The sequence below is a fragment of the Callorhinus ursinus genome, unplaced genomic scaffold, assembly GCF_003265705.2.
Source record: "Callorhinus ursinus isolate GAN/ISIS: 27379988/994484 unplaced genomic scaffold, GSC_fseal_2.0 scaffold15, whole genome shotgun sequence".
In the NCBI taxonomy this organism is placed as follows: Eukaryota; Metazoa; Chordata; class Mammalia; order Carnivora; family Otariidae; genus Callorhinus; species Callorhinus ursinus.
In genome coordinates, this window is record NW_027397077.1 from 45267703 (window position 1) to 45288210 (window position 20508).

The following is a 20508-nucleotide window of genomic DNA, read 5'->3' on the forward strand; positions in this document are numbered from 1 at the left end:
TGACAGAGAGAGAGACAGCGAGAGAGGGAACACAAGCAGGGGGAGCAGGAGAGGGAGAAGCAGGCTTCCCGCAGAGCAGGGAGCCCAATAAGGGGCTCTATCCCAGGACCCTGAGATCATGACCTGAGCCAAAGGCAGATGCTTAATGACTGAGCCACCCAGGTGCCCCGCCTGTACTTGTTTTTAAAAAATCATCCCTTAGGGGCACCTGGGTAGCTCAGTTGGTTCAGCGTCCCATTCTTGATTTCAGCCCAGGTCATGATCTCGAGATCATGATCTCAGGGTCATGAGATGGAGCCCTGTGTCGGGGGAGGGGGGGTCCAAGCTCGGTGGGGAGTCTGCTTGAGATTCTCTCTCTCCCTCTCCCTCTGCCCCTCCCCCCTTGCTCTCTCCCTCTCTAAAATAAATAAATCTTAAAATTAACTAAGCATAAAAATAAATAAAATTCCCTAAAGAGAAAAGTTTCCACACTGGGTGAGCTGCAAGTGGGGCCAAATACAGTCTTAACCTGAAGTCTTTTAGAGAACCACCAGACAAGTCAAATAATGAAAATCATTTGGAAATGTATCTTTTAAAGAATTTTAGCTCCATTCCTCTTCCTCTGGTAGCTGCCACAGTATAACAGGACTGCAGATTGTTTTTTTTTTTTTAAGATTTATTTATTTATTTATTTTTGAGAGAGAGAGAGTGCAGTGGGGAGGAGCAGAAGGAGAGGCAGACAGAATCTCAAGCAGAGTCCCTGCTGAATGCAGAGCCCATTGCAGGGCTCAATCCCACGACCCTGCGATCACAACCTGAGCCGAAATCAAGAGTTGGACACTCAACCGACTGAGCCACCCAGGCACCCCACAGATTGTTATTTTTGAAGGCTACTGTTGACCTGGAGAACAGGCAATGGGTCTAGGGCAAGTTAAAATGTCATAAAACTCACTGTTCTTACTGACACTCACCTTTATTCTTGAATAAGTGTTCTTCAGTTTGTTCCAAGCCTTTGATTAATTTCCACACTCCTCAAAAAATTGATTCTGATCAGTTTTGCCATTTTCTGGTTGATTTTATGGAGGAGATGATTTTTTGAGTCCTTACATTGCCATTTTCACTGACCTCACTCACACGTGCTTGTTTTTTAAACTTGAAAATGAACCTTGAAATTTTCAAGTAAGACTAATTATTCTGAAGTATGATATTCTCATGACTGAATTGCATTCCATTCCATGAATAAATTATTGTTTCTTTAAGAACCACCTCCCAACTGTTAGATGTTAGGAGGTGGAAATCTCCAGGGTTATGCTGGAGCCAGTGTGCACTGACTCTCAAGACCCACTTGCATATATCTCTTCCCAATTCTCTGTTCAGTGTTCATTGGTAGCTTGAAATCAGCCATGGTGGAAATGCTTACATCACAGAAATTGGCAAAAATACAAAATGTTTCTCTCCACCCCCAACTGATAGGTGGCTGTTAAACATTTAACTGCACATCACTGGGTGCCAGTACCATAACAGAAAGCCACATTAGGACCACATTTTATTCATTTGTGTATCCTTAAGACTCAGCAGAAGGCCAAGCACACTGTAAATGATCATGATTTTTTGTTCTTTTTGTGTACATGCTTCTTAACAGAGTCAGATTTCCAATTTGAGTATACTATTTTATAATCTTTCTTAATTCAGCAAAACTTCAAAGCTTATTATACACTGACACATATTTGTCATTATTTTAATGGCTGCAATTTTCCTTTGAATGAATGAATCATGATTTCTTTAATCCCTCCGATGTTGATTTATTATTAGGTTATTTCCAATGTTTCACAGTGATGGACATCTTTGTGTAATGGCCCTTTTATATCTTGTTACAACTCCTTTAAATCTGGGAACAGGTTATCTTGTTAAAAACACAACACAAGCTTTTGGCTTTCAGCTCGGGGAGGCAAAGGTGCAACTTTCTTTGGTCGTCCCAATTCCGGGTGCATCCGACACCAGCCACCTCCGCCATGCTGCCTAAGTTCGACCCCAACGAGATCAAAGTCGTGTACCTGAGGTGCACCGGTGGCGAAGTCAGTGCCACGTCTGCCCTGGCCCCGAAGATAGGCCCACTGGGTCTATCTCCGGGTCTGTCTCCAAAAAAGGTTGGTGATGACATCACCAAGGCAACCGGTGATTGGAAGGGTCTAAGGATTACGGTGAAACTGACCATTCAGAACAGACAGGCCCAGATTGAAGTGGTACCTTCTGCCTCTGCCCTGATTATCAAAGCCCTCAAGGAACCACCAAGAGACAGAAAGAAGCAGAAAAACATTAAGCACAGTGGAAATATCACTTTTGATGAGATTGTCAATATTGCCCGACAGATGCGACACCGATCTTTAGCGAGAGCTCTCTCTGGAACCATTAAAGAGATCCTGGGGACTGCCCAGTCTGTGGGCTGCAATGTAGATGGCCACCACCCTCATGACATCATAGATGACATCAACAGTGGTACGCTGGAATGCCCGGCTAGTTAACTACAAAGGAAAATGTTTCAATAAAGGATCATTTGACAACCAAAAAAAAAAAAAAACAACACAACACAAAACAAAATACCTGAAGGGTGCCTAGGTGGCTTAGTTGATTAAGTGTCCAGCTCCTGATTTTGATTCAGGTCATGACCTCAGGGTTATGGTATTGAGCCCGTGTCAGGCTCCACACTCAGCATGGAGTCTGCTTGTCCCTCTCCTTCTGTTTCTCCCCCCACTCGTGCTCTCTCTCTCTCAAATAAATAAATAAAATCTTTAAAATAAAAACACCTAAGATAGAGTAAAAAAACACATATGACCTCCTAGATCATTAATTCTTTTATATACTGAGTGTCTTTTCTAGGCCTAAGTTTAACACCTGTTACAGGGACTCAGTAATAACATTGGCCTGGGTCTTACATTTACGAACAGGTCCTACATTTAGAATTTTACTGATGTGATGTCTCCAAAGGAAATTATACCTGCAAAACAGTGGTACTCATCATATATTTCCATTCTGAATCAGGTTCTGGTTCTGAACCAGGAATAATCAGGGTGTACTTTCAGTTGCTCTAATAGAGAACATAAATACTTGCACATTAGAGAGACAGAAGTTTCTTCTTCATCTATTAATAGTCCTGCTTTGCAGTATCAGGGAGCGAGCCTCCAAATATATCATTGCTTAACTATCCCTAGGCATGCCCCAGTCTGCTCAGCCCAATGTGGCTTACTGCCTATTGGAAGTAAGAAAATATCTTTTCCCTTTTAGAGCCCCTGAAGTTGTGTATATCACTTGCTCCCACATTCTATAGGCCAGACTTAATTATATGGCCACATGTAGCTGCAAGAGAGTCTGGGAAATGTAGTATTTGACCTGGTTGACCATAAATACAGTTAAAAATTGAGGATCATGTTAACATAAAAAGTAGAGAACTCATTTGGAGTAAAATTAACATTTTCTCCTATAGTTTCTAATACCTTTTAAAATGAATTAATACTTTTTATGTTCTACAAATATATAAATTAAAATTTTTCTGAATTCATTTTGAAAATATTCCAGTTACATTGCATCATTTTTATGTTAAAAGCATTAAGTTGGTAAACTTAAGCCTTTAAATTGTACCAGCAATTTTGTTACCCTGTTTCAGTCTTCTTTCACTTTTTTATATGCCAGGAGCTAAAAGGAATTGGTCCCAACCTTGCTCAGCTGTGTAAACAGATAGGTGAGACCTAGTCTCTGTCCTCTTGGACTAGAATGGGCGACAAACACATAAATAAATCATTAGAGAAGGTATGCATATAGAAGCCTAGAATAAGATTTTTCCCCAGGAGGTAAGAGAAAGCTTCTAAGAAGAGGCAATCCAGGGGCAGGACCTGGCTGGCTTAGTCAGGTAGAGCATGTGACTCTTGATCTCAGAGTTGTGAGTTCAGGCCTCACACTGGGCATAGAGCCTACTTAAAAAAAAAAAAAAATAGAAGAGGCAATCCAAATTCATCTGGTAAGCAAAGTAAGAGTGTTACAGACAAAGCGCTCATCTTGAGCAAAAGACACTGAGTGTTGGAGGTACCCCAGCAATTCAATTGAACACAGGGTGGGTGGGTTGGATAGGGGCTGGAGATGAGGCTGGGAAGGTCAGCTGGGCCCAGGTATTGGAGATGCTTCATTTGTTTGACTGTGGTAGGTATGATAAACTGACTCCCATTATCCATTCCAAACTCTTAATGTGCCTGCACATGCTCCAGAGGCTAGAAAGCCAAAAATTTCACTGCCTTCCTTGCAGGTAGAATTCTGGATAAGAGTTAGCTCCACCAGTTAAACACATCGATGCAGCTAGGAGTGAGGTAGAGGCCATCATTTTGCTTCTCTGGTTGTAATTGCTGGCTGGCATGGACTGGGAGATACTGGGTTTCAGCAGCAGTTCAGCTTTGCGGGAGCTAAGAGACTGAGAGTTGCAGCAGTGGCAAAGGCTTCCTTATATCCGGTGGATCACAGTCCAGGTGACAGCCTCCTGACTCCCCTGCCTCCTGTGGGAGAGACTGCAGCTCCTCTGGTAGGCCAGTTCTGCTGTGTCATTCTGGGTGCTGGCTTAGAGGCCCAGCAAAGCCATTCCTCTAGGCCCTCCAATGATTTTGTAAGCATCTGATCCTCTGTATTAAATCCCCTTCTGATTAAAATTGCTAGAATGGTTTCTGCTTCTCATAATTGAACTCTGATTAATGCAGAGGATATGCAGTTGGAACTGACTATCCAGCTTCATTCCACCTAAAATGTGGCCCCAGTTCAGCCTCTGGCTTATGTTCTGGAAAGCCTGTAGCTGATATGTCCAGGCGGCAATGTGGTCACCCCCTACCAGAAAGCTCCCATGGCATGGCCTGCTGTAAGTGGAGAATAGGCCACTTCTGAGAGTGAGTTAGGGTAAGTGTAAACACAGCCTTCTCTGCAGAGATCCTGCTTCTGACATATCAGTGGTAGAGGTGGGAAAAATTTCCCTTCTTCCCTTCTAGGTTCTTTGGCTGATCTAATAATCAAACTGACGTGTGACAGATTAACAGGAGAAAAACAAATTTACTTTCATACATACATAAGGGAGCCCGAAAGATAGGAGACCCAAAGGCAAGTCAGGCAATTGAGGCTTATGTGCCATCCTGAGCTAAGGAATGGGATGGGGGTCTGGGGCTTCAAAGGGGAGGAGGGTAATTTAAAGGACAATAAGAAGAGCAGATGTTTGGTAATTAGGTGTTTGCCCTGCCATACAGATAAGTCTTTCAGCCAAAAAGTTATCTCTGGTAAGAGCCCTCTTTCTCAGCCAGGCTTCCCCTATCTAGATTATTTTAGGTAGTTAAGGGAGAGGTAGAAGATTTTTTGAGGCTACTGGGTCTTGATTGCCTTCAGCTCAAAATAATCCATATGCCAAAGTGGCTGGCATATTTTGGGGTGACATAGTCTGCTCTCTCTCATGGTCCTCCCTTCCGCACCCAAATCCTGGTCATGACTCAGGCCACTTGAGTCTCTGCAAAAACATACTGAATGGGTTAAAATACCTATCACTGCAGTCATTTGGGGCCCCTTTCATTTCCATACAAACAAAGCCATGGACATTAAATCAGAGACTGGGGGGGGGAGGTATTGGTGGTAGTGCATACACAGAGGGGAGGGAGGGATCACTCTGCATCCATTACCCCACTGTGGTACACACATTAACACTTTATTTGCTTTATTTTTTAATTTTAAATTTTTTTGTCTATTTCAAGTTTTTATTTTAATTCTCATATGAACACTTTTAAGTTTAATCATTGTTCATTTCTTCTAAGGTAGAGTAGAAAAATAAAATATGTGAAATAAAGCCAATTTCATGAGCAGTATTTCTTCAGGACATGTTTATTTTATTTTATTTTTTTAAAGATTTTATTTATTTATTCGACAGAGAGAGAGAGCGAGAGAGGGAACACAAGCAGGGGGAGTGAAAGAGGGAGAAGCAGGATTCCCGCTGAGCAGGGAGCCCGATGTAGGGCTTGATCCCAGGACCCTGGGATCATGAACTGAGCCAAAGGCAGACGCTTAATGACTGTGCCACCCAGGTGCCCCAGGACATGTTTAAAAGGCAAACCAATTAGGGGGAATTATTAGGTAAGTAATAGTAGAGCTGGCACGAAGACATGGCCCAAACCATGCCGGTAGCATGGCATTTCCTAAGATCTGGAAAGCCCACTGCAGGATCACAGTGAGTCCTCCTGACAACTGTAGGAGTTGCTTATTTTTTGCCCCCACTTTAGAATGGAAAGTGAGGGTCAGGAAATAGAAATGACCTGTCAGGGTCACATGGCTGCTGTGGTCAGTGACAAAGTTGAGATTCATTCCTGGCCAATGTTTTCTTCACCCCTCTCCCACCTCCACTTTATTTGTCATATACAGACTCTGAAAGCCACCAGTAGGGATAACTTTGGAGAAGTGAAAATTCTTCCAGCCCACTTCCTCCTGGTGGCTGTGGTTATCCACCAGATTCCAGTTCCCCTCTGATGGGGGTGGTCTGTTGGAGAGAATGCTCAGGAGATCTGTCAGGTTTGGGGCCTGGACATCTAACTTGGCTGCCTCCTCCAGCATGCCAGCCTGGAAGGTTCAAGCCAGAGGGTTAGGAGGGGCCTGTCTGGGTCTCTGCTCCTTCTCCTTGCCCTTGTCTCTGGACTACAGTCTATATTTTAGGAAGATAAAAGGGAAAGGACAGTGGGGATGGCTTAGGGGGTTGGGATGTTGCCTGAGCACAGGCTGAGTTCCTTCTCCAAAGGCAATGACTCATGTGGCCCCAGAATTCAAGGTCAGAGCTGTTTGAGGCAGCAAATGGAAGAGGGGGTAAGATCCAAGCCAGCCTTCCCAAGGTTTCCGGGGGCCATCGGAGTGCCTCCTGGGACAGAAGTTTCGATGCTGTCTTAGGCTACAGGCTGGGGGGCCCTGAGACCCAACGAGCAGGGAAGGAGAAGGTCTTTTTGGGCAAGGCTGCAGCCCATTGCTCTTTCTCTAACCCAAACAACTTCTGTTTTATGTCTTAGATTCTAAAAACAGTTTGAGAACCATTGCCCTAGCATCTTCTAGGCTTCAGGTTTAAAGAAATGCTCGAAAGGCCTCATTCAGCCACTGGCTCTGAAGATATCCAAGGCAGAAATGGATGAGTTAGAGGAGGAGAGCAATGGCAAGTGGTGACAGAGGAACCTGGAGAACCAGGTGAGCAGAAAGGATACTGGGTCCCAGAAGCTAGCCTTTACCAAACCCTCTTCTGAAGTGCCTCCTGTCATTCCCCTAACTAGCTTAGGGGAAAAAAATACACATTCGTCTCAAAGTATCTCCCCATGATAACTTCCTGATTAGAAAACACTGACTTTCCAAGGGAAAAACCTGGTGGACGTCTACTTTAATCAAAAGGATCACACTTAACATCAGCAATATTGAGATAAAGTAACATCAGGGACCTCCTGATGAGGTGAACTGAGACAGTTCACATACAGCATTTCTGCCAAAAATGTAAAGCCTGGATCTGTCTAACAAGAAGGAAACATCAGGCAGGCCCAAACTGAGGGACAGTCTAGAATAACTGGCTTATGCTCTTAAAAAATATCTAGGTCAGAAAAGACAAAGAAAGGCTAAGAAACTGTTCCAGATTAAAAGAAACTGAAGGGACATGAAAACAAAATGCAGTGCCTGGTCCTGAATTTGATCTTGGGCTGGAGAAAAAAAAAAAGCCATAAAGAACATAACAAGGACAATGGAAAAACATGAATATGGGCTGTGAAGTAAATAACAGTATTGTATCAATGTGAAATTTCTGTTTTTGATAACTGTACTCTGGTTTTGTAAAAGAATGCTTTTCTTCTTAGGAAATAAACCCTGAAGGTAGGGGTAAGTATAAAGCTTTTTTCAATGTACCCCCAAGTGGTTAAGAGAGAGGGAATGATAAAGGAAAAAACTTACATAAATAACACATACTTGGGGCACCTAGCTGGCCCAGTCTGAAGAGCATGCAACTCTTGATCTCAAGGCTGGGAGTTCTGAGCCCCACATGGGGTGTAGACATTACTTAAATAAATAAATTTTATTTATTTATTTTATAAATAAAACTAAAAAGAAATACATACTCAAGTCAAACAACAGAGAGTATAAAGGAAAGGTAAGAATGTCTCCCATCTTACGGCCTCCCAGACATAAGCACTATTTTTGATCTTGAAAGTCATTTTTAACATTTTTTATTTACTATTATTAAAGCAATATACACATTTGGTTAAGAAATAATAGTACTCAAAGGTCTTTAACAAAAGCCAATGCCCCACCACTTCTTGATCTTGATGCTGCTCCACAGAGCAATCACTCTTTTTTTTTAAGATTTTATTTATTTATTTGACAGATAGAGACACAGCGAGAGAGGGAACACAAGCAGGGGGAGTGGGAGAGGGAGAAGCAGGCTTCCCGCAGAGCAGGGAGCCCAATGTGGGGCTCAATCCCAGGACCCTCGGATCATGACCTGAGCCAAAGCCACCCAGGTACCCCCGAAGCAATCACTCTGAACTATTTGCTTTTCTGGTAGTTAACTTCTATAGCTCTAAATAATCTATTCATGGAATGTATGAATGATGTTATCAACATCCTGCTCTGTGTGAGGACTTAAGTCATTTGTACCCTGCCATCCCCCACTCTTAGAGTTTTTTATCACTATTTTTAGTCCTTGTAACTTTAGGTTTTATGTTTTGTTCTGTCAAATCTAGACAGATATCTAAGTTCCAAGTTTGTCAGATATGGCTACTCTGGCACCTACTCTCCCCTTTGCCTCATTCTCCTACCTCCCTACTTCCCTGATCTGTGATTTTAGTTTTGTTTGTTTTTTTTAAAGATTTTATTTATTCATTTGAGACACAGAGATACAGAGAGAGAGAGAGGGAGAAAGCATGAGCAGGGAGAGAGGCAGAGGAGAGGGAGAAGCAGGCTCCTCGCCGAGCCAGGAGCCTGATGCAGGGCTCCATCCCAGGACCCTGGGATCATGACCTGAGCCGAAGGTAGACGCTTAACCATCTGAGCCACCCAGGTGCCCCTCTGTGATTTTAGTTTTACACCATCAAACTGGATAGTGCTTATGTAACCACAAGGGTCGTCCTTGCTGAGTCTGTAGGTTGGTTTTCAAAGTTGAAAAGTCAATAAATATTGCTCATATGATTAGGACTATATAAACATTTTTACCTGCACAACCAAGCAGTATACTGTGGTTATATTTCCTTTCTTGGGCAGCCTTTGACTTTTCTTGTATTCAACTACTTTCAGGGGCTCCTGCCTGGCTCAGTCAGTGGAGCATGTGACTCTTGATCTCGGGGTCATGAGTGTGAGCCCCATGTTGTGTGTAGAGTTTACTTAAAAAATAAAATAAAATAGGGGCGCCTGTGTGGCTCAGTTGGTTAAGCATCTGACTCTTGAATTCAGCTCAGGTCATGATTCAGCTAGGGTCGTGGGATTGAGCCCCGCATTGGGCTCTGTGCCCAGCATGGAGTCTGCTTGAGATTCTCTCTCTCTTTCTCCCTCCACCCCCACCCCTGCTTGCACTCTCTCTCTCTCAAATAAATAAATAAAATCTTTAAAAAAAATAGAAAAAAGGAAATAAAAATCAACTATTTTTACTTAACAGTGTCTGAAAGGTCTTCCATTTTTTACAATGACCATATGGTAATTCGAGTCTGTAGACTCAAATTTTTTTAATTAAATTAAAATTTTTATTGTGGTGAAGTACATATAACATAACATTTGCCATATTGACCATTTCTAAGTTGTTTAATTCAGTAGCATTAAGTACATTCATACTGTTCTGCAACCATCACCATGCACCCACAGAACTTTTTCCTCATTCCGTACAAAACTCTCTATCTATTAACAAATAACTTGCCATTCACTCCTCCCCAGCCCTTGGTAACTACAGTTCCACTCACTCTATGAATCTATTTCAGGAACCTCATATAAATGGGATCATACGAGAGGGAGCAAAATACATGATCCCAAAATATGTCACTTTGGCATGTGGATTATTTTGAGCTGAAGGCAATCAAGACCCAGCAGCCTCAAGAAAAACTTCTACCTTTCCCTAAACTATTTAAAGGAATTTAGACAGTGGTCCTGGCCTAGAAAGAGAGCTATTGCCAAAGGCAACTTTTTATTGAAAGATTTATCTGTATAGCAGGACAAACACCTAATTACCTAATATCTGCTTTTCTCATCGTCCTGTGGATCACCCTCCTCCCCTCTGAAGCCCCAGGTCCTCCCTGCCCCCGCTGCTCCATCCCATTCCTTAGCTTAGGATGGCATGTAAGCCTCAACTGAATGACTTGTCTTTGGAATCTAATGGTCTTTGTGGGGCCCCCATATGTATGTAATTAAATGTTTTTCTCCTGTTAATCTGTCTTATATTAATTTACCAGCCAAGGGTAGAGGAAAAATTTTTTCTCCCCAACAGTTGGCACAGTCGGCAGGATGAACCACTAGCTGGACACTTCTTGCTTTGAGGCTCTGCTGCAGCAGAGAGAGCCTGGGATTTCTGATAAGCATCAGCAGAAGGAAAGAATTCTTACCACTTCAGTCTCCCAGACCTCTGCCTGAAGGAACTGGTGGAAGTGAGAGTGGTGGTTTTTTCTCCCCCCTTTTTTCCTTTTTTAAATTTAGGTAAGTGGGATAAAATATCTGTGCAACTGGTTCCTTGGATTTATTGACTTTGCTGAAGAATTGTTAGTACTCTTGATTTTTGTTGATCCTTTTCCTCCCAGAGATGGTCACTTGTTTTCCTTTGTCTCTGTGTGTCATTTGTCACGAGGAAGAAAACCATAGGGAAGAATGCAGGCGTTGGCTTGTAAGCCTGCTGTTTGACCTGGCCTCACAGCACAGTGAGTTCATGGTTCTCACAGACCAGCATTCATTTAGACAAACTTTGCCATGGGTTAATGTGCACATGAGGTAAAGGCTATTGCTAAGGAACATTTTGGAAGCCAAAGCCACAAAACTGGGGGGCATGGGTCTAGCACTTTAAAGCTATTAAGAGTGAGTGCCACCTAACTCAAAGACTCATGTGTTAGGATAAGTTGGTCACAGAAGAGGTTAGACTGACCATAGGTTACCTGTTAACCTCAAAAAAATTTCTGTGTAATGAGGCACTTTGTAAACCACCACAAAATCCCCAACCCTGGGGCACATCCCTCCTACATATTAGTTTGGCTCTGAAACCCAAGGCTTAGCTAAAGCTTAGAAAGCTAAAGAAAGCTAAAGCTATTCTCTCTGGTCTCTGTCAACTGGGGTATGCATATACTGGTGTATCTGGTGCATAGCCATATGCTGTGGATCTGATAAGCAGAATTTTCTTTGTCCAACTGTACCAGCCTTCAAGGGAATTTGTCATAAGGGGTCCTGGTCCATAAGGGGCCTTTGTTGTCTCAACATCTGTTGTCACTAATTTTGCTGGACAGAAATGTGAGTGTACTCCATTTGCCGCTAGATCTTTTTTCAGGCTAACTTTGGGAGTGAACTTTTTGGAATTATTAAGGCTGCATTTTTTGTACTCTCCTTTGGAAACACCTCTTGAGTTCATGGTTAGGTCATAAAAAGGTTTATTGGTTTGAGTTGCTATTGAAATTAATTTAATTTAAGATCCTACTTGTCAATAGCCAGATGATGGAGCCTCTGAATTGGCTATATTTAAAAGAAAAAAAAATTGGTTTAGAGAGCTCTCATCCTAAACAATTATCTTATTGGTACCTATACAAAGACCAAATTAAAAAGAGGACACACAAAAAATTATAATGGTTAGCCTTAGGGACTCCCTTAACAAGATGAAAGAACACAAATTAGACTTAAAACAAAAATTAAATCCAATGTGAATTCCTCTTCTTAAAATCTGGCCCAGTCTGCCTATTTTAACTTCCTTTTTCCTATAAGATTTACAGAGAGCACTCTGGCCTGATCTCCAGGCCCATGATGTATAGGTTACTCACGTAACTGCTGAAAGTCAGGAAGTGAATTTAGCAGAAGCACCTGGGACAGGGAGTAGGGCTTGGTTTGCTGGGCTCCACAATCAGGCTCTGCCAGCATCAGGCTTTCTTACCAATGTCCTTTGCGGGTATATTCTAGAATCGCATCCAAATAATTCATGTTCCCAAGATGGCAGAAAATAAAATTTCACGTTATCCCTTCCTTTGCAAATCCAGACCTGTTCAGTTTTTGATCCTTTCACCCCAGGGATAATTATTGCATTCTTGCTTGCCTAGTTTTGTGTCCTAAGAACTTGGTTTGGCTTTCTGCCTGCCTGGGACATACAGGTTTTTGGTTCTTTCTTTTGGCTTCCTTTGGGAGTGACTCTGGATCTTGGGAAGGTAATATCCTTTGCACCCTCTTTGGGGGCCCCTCTTACATCCAAGGGTGGGATTTGTTTAATACTGCCAGAAATATTTACTGTTTGTTCTGGCTGAAAACTGACACGATACAGGCATACCTTGGAGATATTGCAGGTTTGATTCCAGACCGCCACAATAAACAAATATCACAATACGTCAGTCAAATGAATTTTTTCGCTTCCCAGTGAATGTAAAAGTTATGTTTACACTATACTTCAGTATATTAAATGTGCATTATGTCTAAAAAAAACAGTGTAATACCTAATTAAAAATATTTTATTGCTAAAAAATGTTAACCATCATCTGAGCTTTCGGGGAGTCATAATCTTATTGTTGGTGAACGGTCTTGACTCAATGTTGATGGCTACTGACTGATCAGGGTGGTGGTTGTCCAAGGCTGAGGGGGCTGTGGCAACTTCTTAAAATAAGACAACAATGAAGTCTGCCACATTGATTGACTCTCCCTTTCACAAGCCATTTTTCTGTAGCATGAGATGCTGTTTGGTAACATTTTACCCACAGTAGAAATTCTTTCAAAACCATAGTTAATCAACTCAAACCCTGACACTGCCTTATCAACTAAGTTTATGTCATATTCTAAATCCTTTGTTGTTATTTCAACAATCTTCACAGCATCTCCACCAGGAGCAGATTTCACAAAACCACTTTCTTTGTCATCCATAAGAAGCAACTCCTCATCCGTTCAACTTTTATCAGGAGATCACAGCAATTCAGTCTCGTCTTCAGGCTCTGATTCTCTTGCTATTTCCACCACATCTGCAGTTACTTCCTCCCCTGAAGTCTTGAGCCCTCGAGGTCATGAGGATTGCAGTCAGCTTCTTCCAAACTCCAGTTCATATTGATATTTTAACTGCTTCCCATGAATCACAAATGTTCTTTTTTTTTTTTAAGATTTTATTTATTTATTTGACAGAGAGAGAGAGAGAACACACGAGCAGGGGGATCAGGAGAGGGAGAAGCAGTGGGGAACCTCATGTGGGGCTCGATTCCAAGACCCCAGAATCATGACCTGAGCCAAAGGCCTATGCTTAATCAACTGAGCCACCCAGGCACCCCAAGAATCACAATTTTTTTTTTAAGATTTTTATTTATTTGACAGAGAGAAAGACAGCCAGAGAGGGAACACAAGCAGAGCAGGGAGCCCGATGTGGGGCTCGATCCCAGGACCCTGGGATCATGACCTGAGCCAAAGGCATATGTTTAACGACTGAGTCACCCAGGCACCCCACAAATGTTCTTAATGGCATCTAGAATGGTGAATCCTTTCCAGGAAGTTTTCAGTTGACTTTGCCCAGCTCCACCAGGTCCACTATCTATAGCAGCTATATCTTTACACCGTGTATTTCTTAAATAAGAAGACTTGAAAGTTGAAATCACTCCCTGATCCCTGAGCTGCAGAATGGATGTTGTGGTAGCAGGCATGAAAACAACATTAATTTCATACAGCTCCATCGGAGCTCTTGGATGACCAGGTACATTATCAACGAGTGGTAATATTTTGAAAGGAATCTTTTTTTTTCTGAGCAGCAGGTCTCAACAGTGGGCTTAAAATATTCAGTAAACTATGTTGTAAACAGAGGTGCTTTCATTTGGGCTTTGTTGTTCCATTTATAAAGCACAGGCAGAGTTGATTTAGCATAATTCTTAAGGGCCCTAGGATTTTCTGCATGGTAAATGTTCAACTTAACATCATTAAGCTGCATTAGCCCCTAACAAGAGAGTCAGCCTGTCCTTTGAAGCTTTGAAGCCAGGCACTGACTTCTCTTTTCTAAGCTATGAAAGTCCTAGATGGCATCTTCCACTAGAAGGCTGTTTCATCTGCATTGAAAATCTGTTGTTTAGTGTAACCACCTTCATTAATGATCGCCACGCGATCTCCTGGGTAACGTGCTGCAGCTTCTACATCAACACTTGCTGCTTCCCTTTGCTCTTTTATGTTATGGAGACGGCTTCTTTCCTCCACCTCAAGAACCACCTCTGCTAGCTTCACACTCCTCTTCTGCAGCTTGCTCACCTCTCCGCCTTCTCAGAATTACGGAGAGTTAGGGCCTTGCTCCCCATTAGGCTCTGGCTTAAGAGAATGTTGTGGTGGTTTGATCTTTTATCCAGAATACTAAAACTTTCTCTATATCAAAATAAGGCTGTTTTGCTTTCTTATCATTCACAGATTTATTGGAGTAGCACTTTTACTTTCCTTCAGGAAATTTTCTTTTGCATTCACAACTCTGGCTGTTTAGCATAAGAGGCCTAGTTTCCAGCCTCTATCTCAGCTTTCGACACGCCATGATCATTAAGCTTAATCATTTCTAGCTTTTGATTTAAAATGAGAGGCATGTGACTCTTTCTCACTTGAACACTTAGAAGCCATTGTAGTTTTATTAATTGGCCTAATTTCAGTTCTGTTGTGCCTCAAGGAATAGGGTGAGCTGAGGAGAGGGAGAAAGAGATGGGGGGAAATGGCTGGTTGGTGGAACAGTCAAGAACACACATAACACTCGTCAGTTAAATTTGCTGCCTTATGTGGGCGCATTTTGTGGTGCTCTAAAACAATTACAATAGTAATGTCATAGATCGCCGATCACAGATCACCGTAACAAATATACTAATAATGAGACAGTTTGACATATTTTAAGAATTACCAAAATGGGCGCCTGGGTGGCTCAGTCGGTTAAGCGACTGCCTTCGGCTCAGGTCGTGATCCTGGAGTCCCGGGATCGAGTCCCACATCGGGCTCCCTGCTCAGCGAGGAGCCTGCTTCTCCCTCTGACCCTCCCCCCTCTCATGTACTCTCTCTCATTCTCACTCTCTCAAAATAAATAAACAAATCTTTAAAAAAAAAAAGAATTACCAAAATGGGACACAGAGACATGAAGTGGGCATGGTGCCAATAGATTTGCTCAATGCCAGGGTGGCCACAAATCTCCAACTCGTAAAAATCACAGTATCTGCAAAGTATAATAAAGTGAAGCATGATAAATGAGGCATGCCTATATTTAAGGAGGAATTTATTTTTTATTTTTTATTTTTTTAGGCCTTCTCTCCTAAGGTAGAATAAAACTATGTACCCAGAGGGAAAGAAAAACATTCTAATATAGGTGTATGGGTGTGTCAGTCTTTTATTAGCCAGGCTACAAACCAATTCTTTGAGGAATTAAGGATGACTGTCCTTATCTTACAAATCTTTGCAAAGCTAGAAATATAGCTCCAGAGGCCATTTCAAACTCCACCTATTCCTTTTTACCAGTTCAGAAATCTAAGTACTACAAGAATTCTTCCCTTAGGAAACCAAAGTTCTTGAAAGAACTTGCATTAAGATTATTTGTCAAGAACAAATACAAATCTTAAGTGTCTTCTAAAAGGCTTTAGCCATCTGAGCAGACATATTCCAATTGTTCTTTTATAACATGAAGTTTACATTATCATACCTATTTCATGGCTAAAATTTTAAAATGAAACTATAAGGTTTCTGTGTCTGTCTGTATTTTTATATGTGTCCAAATATATATATATTGTAGATATGTGGCATTTTATCCCTGTGGATGGTATTACCAAAATTAACCTGTAAAAGAACTTTATTTAATTGGCTTAGAGAAAATGAAGTGCTTATATAATTGAGTTCTCAGAAATAGAAAGTAACCCAAATACTTTTTAGGTTCAAGTGATCTGGAAAAATATTTAGTATTAAAGCTAGTTTAAATTTGTTGGCTTAATTAAAATAGGCATATCTTCAGAGTTATCAGCATAAAATACACTTCTACTCTACCTAGGTTTACCAAAAGTCAAATAAGCTCATGCCATCTCCATTACAGAATTTGTCAGCAAGAAAGATAATTTAAGATGATGGTTAGCTTTCTAATGTCTCATGAAATTTTCCTAACTAATCTAAGCATAACTGTTAAGAACAACTGAATTAAATAGATGTAAGATAACAGCTTATAAATCAACTTTCCAGGAATATTTATGTGTTATGGTATGTCTATTTAAATAGTTTCCCCAAATCTTTTTGGTAACTTAAAACTTTAGAGTTTTGCTAAGTTAAATTAAATGATGTATAGTCATTAAATATCTAGATCATTTCTAAATAAGATAAAATATTGAATATATTTTTTTAAAGATTTTATTTATTTATTTATTTGACAAAGAGAGAGAGCACAAGCAGGGGGAGCAGCAGGGAGAGGGAGAGAGCGAGAAGCGGGCTCCCCACTGAGCAGGGAGCTTGATGCGGGGCTGGATCCCAGGACCCTGGGATCATGACCTGAGGCGAAGGCAGATGCTTAACCAACTGAGCCGCCCTGGCACCCCAAAATATAGAATATTAATTATTGTCTCTTCTGCCTATAAAAGCCTTCCTTTTTTAAAAAAAAGATTGGTTTTGGAGAGAGTGCATGCACAAGGGAGGGGTAGAGGGAGAGAGAGAGAATCCCAAGCAGACTCCCCCCTGAGCATGGAGACTGATGTGGGGCTCCATCCCACAACACTGAGATCATGACCCGAGCTGAAATCAAGAGTTGGACGCCCAACTAACTGAGCCACCCAGGTGCCCCAAAAGCCTTTCATTTTGTATAGCTCCTTGGATACTGTTCTATTCATGAATCTTGCCAATCAGATGTTCAAATTTTACTCAGTTGAATTTTTTAAAATGGAATTAAAGATATTTGGGTCTTTTGGTAAACATGTCTTGTGTCATGTTGAAAGATTATACTGTGAAGCATATGTTTCTAGAAATTATGAAATGTATTCATAAACTTGACAATCTAAAGAATACTGGTATAATATAATTCAAAATTGCTTATTCTTAGTTTTCACTAGAAATTAAGATTTCTAAGGGTTAAGAATTCTAATTAATATATGTAATTAAAGTTACAAGAAATAATAAGGGAAATATCTCCATATGTAAGGAAAGTAGGATGTATGTGTTTGGTAAAAGAAGGTATGAGGAAAGGAAATGAATTTTTGTTGAAGGAAAAGAAAGTTGTAGAAATTTATAGGAAAACAATCTTTGGAAAGAAATTTTATTTTATTTTATTTTATTTTTTTTAAAGATTTTATTTATTTATTTGAGAGAGAGAGAGAGAGAGAGAAACAGCATGAGAGGGGAGAAGGTCAGAGGGAGAAGCAGGCTCCCCGCTGAGCTGGGAGCCCGATGCGGGACCTGAGCCGAAGGCAGTCGCTTAACCAACTGAGCCACCCAGGCACCCCTGGAAAGAAATTTTAATGTTTGGTCAAACTTGCTAACATTAGAATAAATTTAATTGAGTTGAATTTTATTTTATTTTTTATTTTTTTAAAGATTTATTTATTTTAGAAAGAGAAAGGGGAGGGAGAGAATGTGCATGTGAGCAGTGGGGGAGGGGCAGAGAGAGAGAATCCCAAACTGACTTCCTGCTCAGTGCAGAGCCCAAGAGGGGCTCAATCTCATGACCCTGAGATCACTACCTGAGCCAAAACCAAGAGTCTACCACTTAACTGACTGAGCCACCTAGGTGCCCCAGTTAAGTGAGTTTTAGTATAAATAATAAGCTGGTGCAAAATTAGAATTGTTTTTCTTTCTTAAAAGGACAAAGTTTTCTTGGACTTTTGGTTTGCTCTTGGTAACAGACTGCAAAAGAAGTTTACCTTTTAAATAATCTGCCTAGAAAGCAGAGATTCTTTGTTTTTTTTTTTTTAAAGATTTTATTTTATTTTGACAGAGAGAGACACACAGCAAGAGAGGAAACACAAGCAGGGGGAGTGGGAGAGGAAGAAGCAGGCTTCCCGCTGAGCAGGGAGCCTGATGCGGGGCTCAATCCCAGGACCCTGGGATCATGACCTGAGCCAAAGGCAGACGCTTAACGACTGAGCCCCCCAGGCGCCCCGAGATTCTTTGTTTTATCAAAATAATTTTCTGTGCTTTATTTAGTCTTTCACTGGTTTTGCTCAAAACTATGTAACATTTTGTATTTGCCTTTAAAATCTTTTGTCATTTTGCTTCAATGGATAATTATTGTTTCATAGTGATCTGTGATCCTATTTGGTCAAGTGTCCAAACCATTTGATATTTTTGACAGTTTCCAGAATCAAATTCTCAGTAAAATCTTTTTTTTTTTTTTAAAGATTTTATTTATTTATTTGAGAGAGAGAGAATGAGAGATAGAGAGCATGAGAGGGAAGAGGGGCAGAGGGAGAAGCAGACTCCCTGCTGAGCAGGGAGTCCGATGCGGGACTCGATCCCGGGACTCCAGGATCATGACCTGAGCCGAAGGCAGTCGCTTAACCAACTGAGCCACCCAGGCGCCCTCAGTAAAATCTTTTTTGACCTCAGGGGCACCTGGGTGGCACAGTTGGTTGGACATCCAACTCTTGGTTTCAGCTCAGTTCGTGATCTTGGGGTCATGGGATTGAGCCCTGCATTGGGCTCCCAGCTCAGTGTGGAGTCTGCTAGAGATTCTCTCTCCTCTCCCTCTGCCTCACCCACTCACGCTTTCTCTCTTTCTCTAAAATAAATAAATAAATCTTAAAAAAAAATATATATTTTTTACCTCAAGCTAAGTTTTGAGAATTTCCAGAGGGTCCCTGGAATATCTCAAAAGATTTGTATTCTCTCCTTATAAAAAGATAGCTGTTAATACCAGTTGGGCTTATTTGGTATGTTAAATTACAGGGGAACGATTATCAAATAATCCTGATAAACCTTCTTAGATTATATTGTATGTTATTGATATTATTAATATAATTATTCTAGAAATTGTATGAAATTCCTAAAATTCTGACATGTACCCGTATAATGTTATCAGTCATAATTCTAGTTACTACCTTAAAATATTGTATGTCATAGAAATAAGCACATTTATGTGTTAATTCCACTATAATGAGCTCTCATCAGATCTTTAACAATGGGCATTTAAAATGTTTTTGTCATTTATAGAGAGTCATTTTAGTCTGATTCTCTGCAAAGTGTTCTTGCAAAAGTACTCCTTCTTCAAGGAGATTCAAGAGAAGAACTTTTGACAAGTTTAGGTTTCTGGTAATTTGAGATTATAAAACTGGGTTGGGTAATGGGGGCGTCTCTCTGGCTCACTTGGTAGAGCATGTAACTCTTTAAAAAATTTTTTTTTAACTTTTGAAAAAAATTATTTGAGAGAGAGAGGGAGAGAAAGAGAGCACGAGCAGGGGGAGGGGCAGAGGGAGAGGGAGAAGCAGGCTGCCCGCTGAGCAGAGAGCCCGACATGGGGACTTGATCCCAGGACCCTGGGATCACGGCCTGAGCCAAAGGCTTAACTGCCTGAGCCACCCAGGGACCCCTTTTTAAAAAAAATTTTTGGGGGGCGCCTGGGTGGCTCAGTCATTAAGTGTCGGCCTTCAGCTCAGGTCATGATCCCAGGGTCCTGGGTTCAAGCCCCACATTGGGCTCCCTGCTCAGCATGAAGCCTGCTTCTCCCTCTCCCACTCCCCGTGCTTGTGTTCCCTCTCTCGCTGTGTCTCTCTCTGTCAAATAAATAAATAAAATCTTAAAAAAAATTTTTTTAATTTATTTCCTTGAGGGAGGGAGAGAGAGCATGAGCAGGATTTTTTTTTATTTTTAAAAATTGTTTAAAATTTATTTATTTGAGAGAGAGAGGGAGAGAGAGGGTAGAGCATCTAACTCGTAATCTCAGGGTTGTGAATTCAATCTCCATCTTGGGCGTGGAGCCTACTTTAAAATAAAATAAAATAAAATAAAATCAGATAAAATAAAATAAAACCTTTACCAAAAAACTGCTGGGTAAGAATTTCCAGAGCCAATGGAAAAACTGGATTCAGGTGGAACAAGTATTAATTATTTGGAAATGATGGGAATGCAAGCTGGTGCAGCCACTCTGGAAAACAGTATGAAGTTTCCTCAAAAAGTTGAAAACAGAGCTACCCTATGACCCAGCAAATGCACTACTGGGTATTTACCCCAAAGATACAAATGTAGTGATCTGAAGGGGCACCTGTACCCAATGTTTATAGCCATGTCCACAATAGCCAAACTATGGAAAGAGCCTAGATGTCCACCTACAGACGAATAGATAAATAAGATGTGGTATACACACACACACACACACACACACACACACACACACACACACACACA

At 41.2% G+C, this 20508-nt stretch overlaps 1 protein-coding gene across 1 annotated transcript; it reads left to right on the forward strand.

Annotated features, from left to right (window-relative positions):
- The first annotated feature begins 1976 nt into the window (after positions 1-1976).
- LOC141374256 (large ribosomal subunit protein uL11-like) lies at positions 1977-2543 on the forward strand. The gene has a single exon (XM_073901789.1). The coding sequence runs from the start codon at positions 1992-1994 to the stop codon at positions 2499-2501; it is 510 nt and encodes a 169-aa protein (XP_073757890.1). The 5' UTR covers positions 1977-1991; the 3' UTR covers positions 2502-2543.
- Positions 2544-20508: the final 17965 nt, after the last annotated feature.

What these genes read in the sequence shown, in the direction of transcription:
- LOC141374256 (XM_073901789.1), top strand. Translation starts at nt 1,992, where the DNA reads ATGCTGCCTAAGTTCGACCCCAACGAGATCAAAGTCGTGTACCTGAGG.